The sequence below is a fragment of the Natator depressus genome, chromosome 8, assembly GCF_965152275.1.
Source record: "Natator depressus isolate rNatDep1 chromosome 8, rNatDep2.hap1, whole genome shotgun sequence".
Taxonomy (NCBI): domain Eukaryota; kingdom Metazoa; phylum Chordata; order Testudines; family Cheloniidae; genus Natator; species Natator depressus.
Genome location: NC_134241.1, coordinates 103010802 through 103025179, shown reverse-complemented (window position 1 = coordinate 103025179; position 14378 = coordinate 103010802). Strand labels below are relative to the sequence as shown.

At 43.6% G+C, this 14378-nt stretch overlaps 1 protein-coding gene across 4 annotated transcripts in view; it reads left to right on the top strand.

Annotated features, from left to right (window-relative positions):
* The window catches only part of LOC141992584 (aldo-keto reductase family 1 member A1), a 107034-nt gene that overhangs the window by 71483 nt on the left and 21173 nt on the right, over positions 1–14378 (top strand). For 2 of the 4 annotated variants that reach the window (XM_074961854.1, XM_074961857.1), the window contains one exon: positions 7489–7584. In XM_074961854.1, coding sequence (XP_074817955.1) covers positions 7489–7584 — 96 coding nt within the window. Of the gene's footprint in view, positions 1–797; positions 1105–6871; positions 6996–7488; positions 7585–14378 lie in introns of those variants that run through there. The other 2 variants (XM_074961855.1, XM_074961856.1) reach the window with 2 other exon arrangements.

Sequence of the window (14378 nt, the reverse complement as noted above, 5' to 3'; positions counted from 1 at the left end):
GTGAAAAAAACTGACATTGGGTTTTCTCTGGAATGCTAATATTCAAAACTATGGATTTAAATAGTGTAAGAGACTTTTGGTGGGAGGGAAATATCTCCCAAAAGAGAAGGACGAGTTGTTGGGAGAAAAAACAAAGACTTTGATGGAAAATATATGCTTGAACAATGTTCTCCCTTAGGGAAGTCTATGGTTCATCTTCATTTTTAAAAAGCCCTCCTTTTAAATAGATTGGAGCAGTTTGTTACCCTGTTGAGATCATTTTTAACTTTTTCTATTAATCTGAAAATCCAAGCTGTTGAAATGTACCACTATGAAGTGTAAGGCAGAGACAAAGAAATAGCAGAAGACAAGAGGCTCTACATAGAAATGATTAACAAACAACATAATTAAATTAACTAAAACTAAATGATCCAAAGTCCATCCAGCAGTCCAGTCCACTATACCACTTCTCTTGTGATGTGTGTATTCTCTTTTTAACCCTACTGTGATGGAATAATGATTTCCCTGGTTGTTTGTCATAGGGGAGCAGATCCTATCAACCTTTAGTCAGGTGTGTAACTCCACTTATTCCAATGAACTGAGTGATGGACATTTTAAACAGTGAGGAGGAGGAAAAACTGACAATTTTTCCATCAGCAGAGGAAGAAATTTTAAAAAGCAAACTCCTCCTTTACAGGAGAGAGTAGCTTTCAATACAAAATCCTCCCTCACAAAATTCTACATGCAAAACCCTCGGTGGCAAGAGAAAAGCTATTTTAATTTTAACTCCAGAATAATGGGAATCTTCCTTTCAAATGAGAATGAATCCGGGCAGGATTTTGCCACTTAGGGGCTCCCCCTTTCTCAATTTCGGAGCTACCTTCTCCATCCAACACCCCCAGCAAGCTTCCAAAGGCTGCCGTGGAAGTTGTGCTGCACTGAGGACTTTGCAAGCAGAGGAAATATGGTAACAAATGTGCATTCTGCAGCCCCACGTGGAAGGGGAAATCTGCTGACTCTGACTGCGTGGTTAAAGTTCAAACCCGGAAACGGAAATGTAGAGCGGAGAGTTGTTGTATTTTGAACTCCTGTTGGGAATAGAGAAAGTGGAGTAACGGGTGTGCGGTGAGTTTCCCGATCTGATTTCCTAAAGCTGTTTTAATTCCCGTTTCAGTTTAACCCAATTTGCATGAGACTGGTCTGTGTATCCCCCGCGGCGCGGGGGGACGATTTGCAAAAGCTGTGGCTGTCTTGGGCTAAATGTCCCTTTTCCATTAGCTTTTGTCGCTGAAGTTGGTGGGATGATCGCTTCATTGAGTCTATAAAAGGAAGGGGAGAGGGATGCATTGTGCTGCCCGGTTTGTGCATGTGGGTACCTGCGGTTAAACTTTGTTCAAAGGGTAGTTTAAACTAGAGTAATGGCAAAACTGGAGAGCTAACCTCTGAGTTAAAAGAAAAGGAGGACTTGTGGCACTAACAAATTCATTTTGAGCATAAGCTTTCCTGAGCTACAGCTCACTTCACTGTAGCTCAGGAAAGCTTATGCTCTAATAAATTCGTTAGTCTCTGAGGTGCCACAAGTCCTCCTGTTCTTTTTGCGGATACAGACCAACACGGCTGCTACTCTGAAACCTCTGAGCTGTGGAGTAAGAGGGACCCAGTGCTACAAAACTATGGCACCTCTGATTAGAAAAACAAACCAAACTCGTGGACTTCCCACCGGCCCCTAAAAGAAGTGAGATGTAAAGGAAGGCTTTTAATTTACATCTCTCGCTATTAGTCATTATAGACTCCGCCCTTCCCCCCCAAAGCTATTCACGTTACTTTCCCATCACCTTTGACTCTCACTCCATTGACTTCAGGTTTCCTTCCCGTGGCCCTACACACATGCACAGAGAAATGAACCCTGCTTGTCATACCCAAGTTTAACCGTGGTTTCTTAATTATATACTAATTTATTGACAGACTCTGCCTGTTTCATTTTTGTCTTCATTGCTACAAAAACGGTTCCATATTTTTATGGCAAAAATAACTGCAGGCTGCTGGATGTCTTTATGCGTTTCTTTACAAACGGCACTGACTTCAAAGCAAATCACGTGAAGGGAGACATCTGGACAGAAAAATATTAGACTTTAACTTAGGCTTTTTCCTCCCCTTCCAGACTTTCTAGTTCTGCCACCTCTGCACCATGCAGTGTTAACATAAAACTGTATTTATGTGGAGTAGGATACTTTTGTACTTGTGTGCTGTCAACAGTTACTGATTATGTGGGCATACCTTGCCCTCTGGGTTAAAGTTCTGAGTTCAGGGGGAATGTGAATTGTATTTATTAAAATGCAGCTCAACTAGAATGTTACTTATGCTACCCACCAACACAGTTAAAATTACACACAACTCTGATTATACCTGGGTGTAAATAGAGAATTCTTTCCTGGGTATCTGGCTGGTGAATCTTGCCCACATGCTCAGGGTTCAGCTGATCGCCATATTTGGGGTCAGGAAGGAATTTTCCTCCAGGGCAGATTGGAAGAGACCCTGGGGGTTTTTCGCCTTCCTCTGCAGCATGGGGCATGGGTCACTTGCTGGAGGATTCTCTGCACCTTGAAGTCTTTAAACCATGGTTTGAGGACTTCAGTAGCTCAGACATAGGTGAGAGGTTTATCGCAGGAATGGGTGGGTGAGATTCGGTGGTCTGCACTGTGCAGGAGGTCAGACTAGATGTCATAATGGTCCCTTCTGACCTTAATATCTATGAATCTGTCTTTTTTATGTATTTAGGTGATTAAAACCAAGTTCTGCTATTCAATTCCCATTTACTCTGAGCTGTAGATGTATAAAGGCAGAGTCCAAGGAGCAGGACATAGCAAAACATATCTTCTTTCATCAGTGTCCCAACACTAAGGGTTCTACGTTGGGAAATTGACTGGAACAGCTATTGCAGAATAGCCACTGTAGAATAGTTTGTTCCAGAATAGCTATTCCAGTCAATTTCCCCATGTAGATGCGTCTTGAGCTGATACTACATACTGTTCATGGATCTTTACAAGTAGATTATCTAGTGTGGGTATAATGCAGTATTGTTGTAGTTGTGTTAGTCCTGGGATATTAGAGAGACAAGGTGGGTGAGGTAATATCTTTTATTGGACCGACTTCTGCTGGTGACAGAGCTTGTCTCTCTAGTGTGGGTAGAATTTAATTCAGGAGCGGCACTGTGGAACCAAGCTAAATGGCTGATCCCAGCAAAAGCTGAGGAAGTTAGCAGGCTTTGGAATGCATCCTGAAACATGATTTCCTTTAACAGTTCAACCAATAGGACATGTTGCAAGACCTTCCTCTTTGATAAAAATTTTCCACCATCAGCAACATGCTATTTACGTGCCTCCTTTCTCTGCCCCAAAATCAAAGTTTCCTATAACCAGAAATTGTAGAAGAGCAGAAAGACTCCACAAAGTCCACTAGGAATTTTGCTATGCCAAACTTATACCCTCAGAAGTGCTTGGATACTATAGTGTAAAAGCACAATAGATAATCCTAAAATCTCTGTCCCTCCTAAATCAAAAACACATCTTGCACAATTGTTCCTCTTTCTCCAGCAACAGAAGACTACTACTCCTAGATGAAGCGGTGCTAAATCAGGCCTCTGGCCCTGTCTACACTGACACTAATAGGTCCTGCATGTAAAGTACAGATGCAAGGTGTTTTATCTAATCACCAAACTTTTATTTCCAATAGAGTCCATGTTACAATTCAGCTTTTGGTGGGGTGGGTCACTCTCTCTTGAATTTTAAGGAACTGTGTCCCTTTCATTGGATCTCTGCCAGTAACTACAAAAATTGAATAGAAAGAACAGGTGAAAGAAAAAGATATTTTTAATAATAAAATAACAGAAGTGTGGTAAGGAACTGCTGGGTCTTAGCTCCAGTTTGCATATTGTTTTATATTGTTCTATGTTGCATAGTTATTAAAAATTCATAGCTCTGCCTGCCTAACTTGTAAAACTCCTCATTGTCTTGCTCTGTCCATTGAGATGAGCTTTTCTAGATTCCATCTTTCTGAAGAGTCTCCTCCCTGTCTCCCATCTCCACAGCAAAGGAGGCATAAAACACTGCCAGTCTGATCTGGTAGAGTTTTATGCTTGCTCTGCACGGGTGCAAATAGCTACAGTTGGGTACAAGTTGCAGGGCAATGATGAATTGGAACCTAAAAGTTTCAGCTCTGGGTCTGTGGAACACCTTACAGAATAAGTTTGTATAACAAGATATGGTTCTGCTATCATGCTGGTGAAAATAGGGAGTAACTCCATTGAACTCAATTTGGTTATCAATACCACTGTGAGATCAAAATGGCACTTTCTGCTTTGGATAGAATGATAGGACTAATTATGCATCTAACTGGGTTGCACAGCCTGCATCCTGCCCAGATTTCTTCATCTCTCTCTCTCTCTCTCTCTCTCTCTCATGCGCACACTTACTCTTAATCAACACCCTATGACCCCAAAGTTTTCCTCCCAAGGTGTACAAAGGGGAGAAGGGAAGGTATGATGTGAGTGGGCTTCCTTGTGTCTGTTCTGGTCCCCAAACTACAGCCCAAAGCAGGTAATTTGGACAAAATCAGTTACCCCTCCCCAAATGCACAAGTTATGCACCTGGACCAGTTGGTGGCAAGCTGTTAAAGCAGTAGGACTACAGGCTGCTCGGGTGCATAACTTCATCTTCTGAATAGGTGAAACGCCATATTTTTGGCTGCTGTAGGATTTGGCTTAAACTCTGCAGAAGCACTTTGTATTTAAGCCTGAAAAAATGGCTCTCTAGTTTCCTTCTACCTTTACTATTCTTACTACTAATTTCTGGGATGTTATGGAATCTCTCGTCACCTGAGCTTGTACTCAGTATAGGTGGCGCCAGGTTGCTGCATTGTGTACTCTGACACCCTAGGAAACCTGAAACATGATGTGTTGGAGCTTAAAGATGTGCATTCATTTTTTCCTTTTTAGTGCATGAAAGTGGCAAATACAGTATATCTTTCCATTTGAAGGCCTCTACTTAAAAAGACACCATGAGCAAATTTATGGCCAAAACTGTACACTGCTATAAACACTGATGTAAAAGAAAAGTCCTCCCGTGGGGAGAGGGGGAGAAATCTTTTCCAGTAAAATCCTCCTTTATAGGACAGTAAATCCCTTCTTGCCTGTGTAGTGGTAATGCATTTCCCTATCTGTATCAAAATACAGTGCAATACACATTGTTTCCTTGCTGTCTTTTACTTCCCTGACATAGGAGTTAAGTGCTTTCAGCAACTTTCAGGATTGGGCCTTTCATCATTTGGGAGGTCATAGAAAACATCCTCCAGTTAGTCTGCATGCAATGCTGTTAGGCCTCTGTTTGTCTGGGGTGTGAGAGACAGGAACCATATCTCTTGTATGGGCTGAATTCATGGTTTTTAAAGCAGTATAATAGCTTTATAAATTATGGACCCAGTCCTGTAAGCCTTTACTCATGTGAGTAGTCCCACTGAGTTCATTGGGATTAATTGTGTGAGGAAGGGTTTGCAGGATGAGACCTGTAATGTACATTTACATCCATATTTATAATCAGGAGATTAATCTTAGGTGCACTGAGATATTCATTGCCAAAGGTGGTGGTCTCCCTGAAGAATATAGTGCAGTAGAGAAATAAATCTTTTGACTTATACACTGTAGTTCTTAAGTTATATAATTTTTGCAGCTCTGCAGCTGCCCAACAGATGTAAATCACATTGAGGAGAAAGGACAACAACAGGGAAAGGATAATGTTTTATTTTCCCTAGACCCTTTGGGAAAGATTTTGATCTCCTTTATGCAAGCATACCTACACTGGACTCAGTGGTGTTATTCTTGATTTACACTGTCGTATGCATAGAGTTTAAGGCCAGAAGGGACCACTAGATCATCTAATCTGACCTCCTGTAGATCGCAGGCCACCATCACTACTAGCACCCGTACACTAAATCCAGCAACCAAAAATAGAACTAAAAATTACAGACCAGAGGAGACTAAGCTATTGTAAGAACGGCCATACTGGGTCAGACAAATGGTCCATCTAGCCCAATATCCTGTCTTCCAATAGTGGCCAATGCCGAGGTGCTTCAGAGGGAATGAACAGAACAGGCAGTCATTAAGTGATCCATCCCCTGTCGTCCACTCCCAGCTTCTGTCAATCAGAGACAAGGGACACCCAGAGTGTGGGGTTGCATCCCTGACCATCTTGGCTAATAGCCACTGATGGATAGTTTTGGCCTTCACAACATTCCCGTGGCAACGAGTTCCACAGGTTGACTGTGCATTGTGTGAAGAAATACTTCCTTTTGTTTGTTTTAAACCTGCCATCTATTAATTTCATTGGGTGAACCTTGATTCTTGTGTTATGTGAAGGAGTAAATAACACTTCCCTATTTGCTTTCTCTACACCAGTCATGATTTTATAGACCTCTATCATATCCCCTCTGAGTCATCTCTTTTCCAAGCTGAAAAGTCCCAGTCTTTTAAATCTCTCCTCGTATGGAAGCTGTTCCATAGCCCTAATAATTTTTGTTGCCCTTCTCTGTACTTTTTTTCCATGCTAATATATCCCTGTGAGATCCCTGTGTAACTCTTTGTAGTCTGCTTTGGACTTAACTATCGTGAGTAATTTTGTATCATCTGTAAATTTTGCTACCTCACTGTTTACCCCTTTTTCCAGGTAATTGATGAATATGTTGAACAACACTGGTCTCAGTACAGATCTTTGGGGACACCACTATTTACCTCTCTCCATTCTGAAAACTGACCATTTTTTCCTACCCTTTGTTTCCTATCTTTTAACCAGTTACTGATCCATGAGAGGACATTCCCACTTATTCCATGACTGCTTACTTTGCTTAAGAGCCTTTGGTGACGGAGCTTGTCAAAGACCTTCTTAAAGTCCAAATACACTATTTCCAATGGATCACCTTTGTCCACATGTTTGAGCCCTCTCAAAGAATTCTAATAGATTGGGGAGGTATGATTTCCCATTATAAAAGCCATGTTGACTCTTCCCCCAACAAATCGTGTTAATCTATATGTCTGATAATTCTGTTCTTCACTATAGTTTCAGCCAGTTTGGCTGGTGGTATTGATGTTAGGCTTACTGGTCTGTAATTGCCAGGATCACCTTTGGAGCTTTTTTAAAAATTGGTGTCACATTAGCTATCCTCCAGTCATCTGGTACAGAAGCTGATTTAAATGGTAGGTTACATACCACGGTCAGTAATTCTGCAATTTTACATTTGAGTTCCTTCAGAACTCTTGGGTAAACACCATCTGGTCTGGTGACTTATTACTGTTAAATTAATCAATATATACATGTGCCACATGTAGAGAATAGATGGGAGGGAGACGTACAGTGGTGCAACATGAGAACGGAATTGGGACCTTTGGGTTTTCTTTTTTGCATAGAAAACGTAAGTTGTTGCAACTTTGTAATTATAATGAAAAATTAACTTTTGCTTTAGGTAAAAATGTCTTCTACATGTGACTTTGTTGTGCTCCACACTGGGCAGAAGATGCCTCTTATAGGACTGGGCACCTGGAAAAGTGAACCTGGCCAGGTAAGGCTTGCGCTTGCTATAAACTAGTGCTATGACTTCAATCTGTATTTGTGCCTTATGCGCATATGAAGCACTTTGATTTGATAGTCTTTCATGTTTATGCAACTGAGCAGACCCGCTGAAGTTAATGGAACTACTTGCGTATGTGCGAAGCATGTATGAACATGTTTGCAGAATTGGGGCATGAGGTCACAATTTGGCACCCCCTCCATCCCTGTTCAACAAAGCTCTTAAGCATTTGATTAATTCACATTGATGTCAATGTACAAAAGCTGTTGCTAATTTCAGTGGAACTTCTGCATGTGCTTAACGGGTCTGCTAAACTGAGGGTTAGAGAAGAAGGGTGGTTATTGGCTGAGGTATAATACTCAGGAGATCTGGCATCAATTCCATGTACTGTTACAGACTCCCTTTGTGAGTTTAGGCAAGCCACTAACTTTCTGGCCTGAGTTCCACACCTGTGAAATGGGGGTGGTAATACTTACTTTCTTCCACCTTTGTCTATAATTCTTCTGGTCAGAGACTGCCTTTGGTAGAGTATATGTACAACAGCTAGCACTGTGGGGTCTCTAGGCATACTGTCACCCGACTGGTAGTAATTCTTTGAAAGACAAGTTATTAAAATATCTGGACCACTGCATGTCAATACTGTAAGTGTTTGTTTTGTGGCTGCTGCTGTTGTGCTAAGATCTATTGGACTGATTCATACTATTAAGAAACAAGTGTGAGAAAACTGCAGCTATGCTTCTCTTTGGGAGGGAAAAGTGGAAACTCCTCCCCAAACCGACATACCGTGTTATTCTTCCATACTGAGAATAAAAGCAAAGAGAAGCTATTAAAAAAACTGAAAATCTTCCATTAGGAGCCATATTATTGTCAGGCTCCCTCTCCAAAGAGTTAACGTGACAGCATAATAAGGTTAAAAGAGGAAGCAGAAGAGTTAACATGAAAGCTAAGCCAACCTTTCTAACAACAAGAGTGAATGTACAGATCTGCTTTCCAGACACTTTGTGGGAAGCAAAGATTCATAGATTATAAGGCCTAAAGGAGCAATGTGATAATCTAGTCTGAACTCCTATATAACACATGCCATAGGACTTGCCTGAGCTGACTCCTGTTTGAACTAGTGCATGTATTTTTGGAAATATAGCCAATCTTGGCTAAAAAGATTCCAATGGTGAAAAACCCACCGCCTTTGACAAGTTGTTTTAATAGTTAATTACACTCACTGTTCAAAATGTGCCTTATATCTAGTCTGAATTTGTTTAGTTTCAACTTCTAGCCACTGGATTTTGTCAGACCTTTGTCTGCTGAATTGAAGAGCCCTCTGACAGATTTCTGCCCCCCAGGCATGTAGGCGCTTGTAGACCAGGGGTGGTCGAACTGTGGCTCATGAGCTACATGCAGCTCTTTTACAGTTAAAGTGCAGCTCGCAGAGTCCCCCCAGACCCTCCACATTCTCTGCCTACCAGACTGTGGGGGCAGGGAGCTCAGGGCCTCCACCCTGTGGTGGGGTGGTGGATCTAGGGGCTTCTGCCAGAGGCGACTGGTGCTTGCTGTGAGTGGTGGGGGGGGGGCAGGCACAATTTAAAGGTTCGCCCTCCCAACAGCTTGAGTCATGCCCCCCGCCTCCCGGCACACAACCCCTCTTGCCCTAAGTGGCCCCTCCCTGCCGCTCCCAGATGTTTGCCGCTGGCCCGGAGCTCCCAGCTTGCTGGCAGGGAAAGGGCCAGGTGGCACCATGTGACTCAGCAGGGCCAGTAAACCCTGGCAAAAGGGCACGCACCGTCACATGCCTCCCCATATGTTGCCTCTGGCTTCTGCCCAGCGGGTAGGGGGGTCTCGGGGCTTCAGCCCCACAGGCAGGACCGGCTCTGGGCACCAGCAAAGCAAGCACATGCTGGGGGCGGCATGTTTCCAGGGGTGGCATTCCGGCCATCCTTTTTTTTCGGGGCAGTTGCACTCTCGGAGCTGTGCCACTTAGATGGGGCGAGGGCGCCGCGCCCCCGGCCGCAGCGGGAGGGGAAGCCCCAGCCCCGGGATACTGAGCTGCTGGGGCCCAGCCGCTCCCTGGGGAGGAGAGGGCGAGTCCTGCCGGGGAGCCAGGGCTGCGCTGCCTCATCTGCGCACTGGCTGCTGCGCTGCCTTGTGCCACCCCTGATATTGGGGGCTTCTCTGTGTGGCTGGGTGGGGGGGAGCCCCTGTAGGTGCTGGGAGAAGGTGACATCACTCCCTCCGCTTCCAGCACCGCCTGCAAGCCCCAGCCCCACCAGGTCTTGGGGCGGCAAAAAACCTAGAGCTGGCCCTGCCCACAGGGCATGCCTGCTGTGGCTCAGAGCTTCAGCAGAAATGGGGCTGAAGCCCTGAGCCCAGGCAGGCACCTCCTATGGGGCTGAAGCCCTGAAACCACCCTCCTAACAGGAATCTTTATATCAATTTCTCCATTTTTTTAAAACCTTTTTTGCTTCCATATCTGCCATTTCATTGCCAGGCATCTCACCATTTGTTGGAATCCATGCTAGGTCATGTCTAAGCATACTATTTCTGTTGCCAAAAACAATGTTTCCTTTATTAGAATCATTCCTGCTTTCTAAGGTGTCCCTTTTAGTTGCCACTATAGCTGATAATGAAGGTAAAAAGAAAACAGCTGTGGTAGACCATACATCCCTTATCCAGTTAAATGCTAACATTTATTCCCATCAATTCAGCTGTCATAATAGATATCCCTTTAGATTTCTTAACTCCAATCTCAGGGATGCAAAAGGCTTCTCCCACGCCTTCCTGTTCTGATAGAAGAAGCAGAATATATACAGCCCTCTTTCCCAGAGCAGGTCCTAGTTGGTTAGGAGAGAGGGGAGCCTTGCCCTGCCTTCTCTGTAAGGCTTCTGGTCCGAGGCTCATTGAGGAAAACCTGTTCTACTATTCCCCTAACAGAAACTATTCCCCCAGGACTGCTTCCTCTCTCCCCATATCTGCCTCTGCCATTTTCCTAGTACATCAAAACTCTCAAACCTTAAAAGAGCCATGCTACAGAACAGGGATTGTCTCTCACCCCCCAGGTCCCACTGCCCTTAAAGGGGACAATCCACCCCTGTTACACTTATGCAATATCTCTTTGTCTGAAGAGCTCAAACTGCTTTACAGCTGTCTTGTCAGGTAGCATTTTAGCCATTTTACCAACTGAAAAAGTGACAGCATAGAGACTTGCCCATGACCACTTAACATCTCCGTTGCAAAGCTGTGAATCAAACTCTGTTTTCCTGACTTCCTATCTTATGATCTAACCACTAGACTCTACTCATCCCAGAACAGATATAAGAGATTTAGCAAAGTACTTTGAGTGAAAATTTGGGCATCCCGATCTTGGCTGTATGTCTCTAAAGGAACTAGGATTATTTTTGGATTGTAAACTTTATCTGGTGGTGCTTTACCCAAAGTAACACCATCCTATTAAATCCTTCAGTATGTTTCAAGTACAGATTTCTTGTGATCCCAGCTCTGCTAATCTTTCTAGTCCTTTCATTTCTATTCATCGCACGCTGTCCCTGTACCAGCCATGTGGTGTTTCATAGACAAATCTTAGTTGTACAAAATGAAAGTGAAGCTGTAATATATAGTTCTGAGCTTGTTTACTGTTTTTCAGTCTGGTTTTTAAATTCTTTGTTGAAAAATGCAAAAACGTGTTGCTTCTCTTACCTACACAGCCAACGACTGGGGGTGAATTTGGTGTTTTGTGATGTTACCTTAGGAACGAGATGAGGAGATATTTGAGCGGAAGGGAGCACAACACAGTAGCGTCTTATGAAATGACAGCAGGAATGAGATCAAAGATAAGTCTGTTCACCCAGTAGCATCTATCACGAAGAACATGAACAGCGTGGATTTTAATATGAGTGCCTGAGTAGCATTAACCCTTTCCTACCTCACCCTAGTCTTTCCTTTGGCCTACAGTTCTGACTGCTGTTGTAGATGTTGATGAAGTCTGGATGTGTGCATATTTGATATATTTGTCCAGGATAGTATTAGAAGAGGTCTCTCTTTTCCATCACAGATGTCAGAAGGGCACACAGCACTGGCAGCCAACTGACGGTGAATGAGGCTTGGTAGGGAGAATGGATCCCAGAATGAAAGAGGTCAGCAAAATCTTGAGGCTCCTGGAGGAAAGACTTCTTTGCAAAAATGATAGTCACTTAAAATAGATTTTTAAATTGTTTTCTTAGATTTGAGCTAGGCAAAGCTTTCAACCAGAAGTATTCTGTCCCAGCAAAAGAACAGACCAACCCGCACTGAGTGGGTTCTACAGGGAAGGCATGGCCTAAGTGGGACTGAGAAGCATTGTTTCGGATGGGAGATAAGAAATTGGGGGAGCCAGAGAAGGAAATATGTGCCTTAGCCAAGCTGGCTTTCTGTGTGGTTTAAAACCTATCACAACACCAGTAGAAAGCCTGACTGTGTTTTGGAAATGGCTTCTCTAGACTATTTGATTGTCTGACAAGTTACATTCATCATAACATGGTGAAGCTTTCTATAAAGCTACTGTACAATAGTCACCTCTATCACTCTAGGCTCTTATAAGTATGTTTCACTGTGGTATCTGAGCACCTCTTAATTATTCCTTTGTGGTCTCACTCTGTCAGCAAACTGGAAATTCTAGTCACTCAAACAAGCAGTTCCTCCCAGTTAAAGTGTGCGTTAACTGTGGCAGAAGGGGGAAGGATTTGAATTAAATCCATTTATGGATAGGAGACAAATCTTTGTTTTTTGAGGTGTTCTAAGTTGCCACCCCTAGTTGGAGCTCTTAGGGTCCATCTACACAGCAATTAAACACCTGCAGTTGACTGGGCCTCGGGCTGCAGGGCTATAAAGTTGCTGTATAGACGTTCAGGCCTGGCCTGGAGCCTGAGCTCTAGGACCCCATGAGGGGGAGGATCCCAGAGCCCAGGCTCCAGGCCTAACATGAACGTCTCTGTGGCAATTTTGAAGCCTGAGCCCGAATCAGCCATGGGTCTTGTATTCTGGTGAAGTGGTAACCTTAGTTTCCTCATCTGCAACAAATGAAGGAACTCTGATGTAATAATGCAGTGTGACCAGAAGCCTGCATCTGACAATCATGTGGTCTTCACAATCAGTTTCTCCTTCCATTTCCCATCTGTGAGTAAGCTCGAACTCCAGGATTGCAGCAACCCTCCCTGGATGCAGAGAGACTGCCATAGCTTCCTCTAGAATCTGTCATCTCCTTTCTGAGCATTGGTCCAATGAGGGGGCTGAACGGTGGTGTGATATTACAGGAAAGCATTGGACAGCCCCTTCATGATGGCTTGGAGCAGTGCAGATGCCTGGTTACCACTGTGATAGGGGTATATAAATACCTACATAGACTTCACCTTGCAGTGGGCTGAATAGAATTGGTGAATTGCAAATATGACAGTGGATCCTGTAACAAGTCTGGACTCCTGAGTTCTGTTCCCAGCTCTTCCACTGACTTACTATGCGACCTTGAACAAACCACTTAACCACTCTGTTTTAGCTTACCCATTGCAAAATGGGTTTAATAATATTTGCTTATCTCCCTTGTGGTATGGATAGGTTTTTGAGATCCTTGAGAAAGTAAGAACGGCCATTCTGCATCAGATCAATGGTCCATCTAGCCAATATCCTGTCTTCTGACAGTGGCCAATGATAGATGTTTCAGAGGGAATGAACAGAACAGGTAATCATCAAGTGATCCACCCACTGTTGCCCATTACCAACTTTTGACAGACAGAACCTAGGGACATTTCAGAGCATGGTTTTGCATTCCTGCCTATCCTGGCTAATAGCCATTGATAGACCTACCCTCTACGAACGTACTAGTTCTTTTTTCAACCCTGTTATGGTCTTGGCCTTCACAACATCCTCTGGCAAAGAGTTCCACAGGTTGTGTGTTGGGTGAAGAAATATTGCCTTTGTGTTTGTTTTAAACCCGCCACCTGTTAATTTCATTTGGTGACCCCTAGTTCTTGTGTTATGAGAAGGTGTAAATAACACTTCCGTTTTTACTTTCTCCACACCAGTCATGATTTTATAGACCTCTATCATATCCCCCCCTTAGCTATCTCTTTTCTCAAGCTGAAAAGTCCCAGTGTTATTAATCTCTCCTCATATGAAAGCTGTTCCATACCCCTCATCATTTTGTTGTTTCCTGCAGCAAGGGGAGGTACCCAGAGGTGGGTCTGATCTCCCCCTGAGAGTAGCTATGCACAGGAAGAGTAAGTCCTGTCCTCCCCAGCCTGGGGCCTAGCAGCTGGAGCCCAGGGAACAGTAGGAGCCCCTGGCTGGGGGTCGCCCAGTCATCTTCCCCCCAATAGCTAGATTTCACAGGGGAGGACTTATTTCACTATCCATGACACATTTTTATGGTCATGAATTTGGTAGAGCCCTACTTATTGTCTATTCCTTTCCTAATGATTCCCAGCATTCTGTTAGCTTTTTTGACTGCCACTGCACATTGTGGATAGTTCTCTGAAAACATCCACTCAGTGGCTCCAAGATCTCATTTTTGAGTGGTAACGGCTAATGTAGACCCCCGTCATTGTATATGTATAGTTGGGATTATGTGCATTATTTTGCATTTATCAACAATGACTTTCATCTGCCATCTTGTTGTCCAGTTTTGTCCTTGGGCAAATAGCTACCTTTACTGCCACAGGTAGCCCATAGTTACAAGGTATTTGACCCTCTAAATACTCCTGTCAAACCTGTTTCTCTGGAATGCTTGTTACTCTGACAAAATGAGAACTAACCCTGTTAACCAG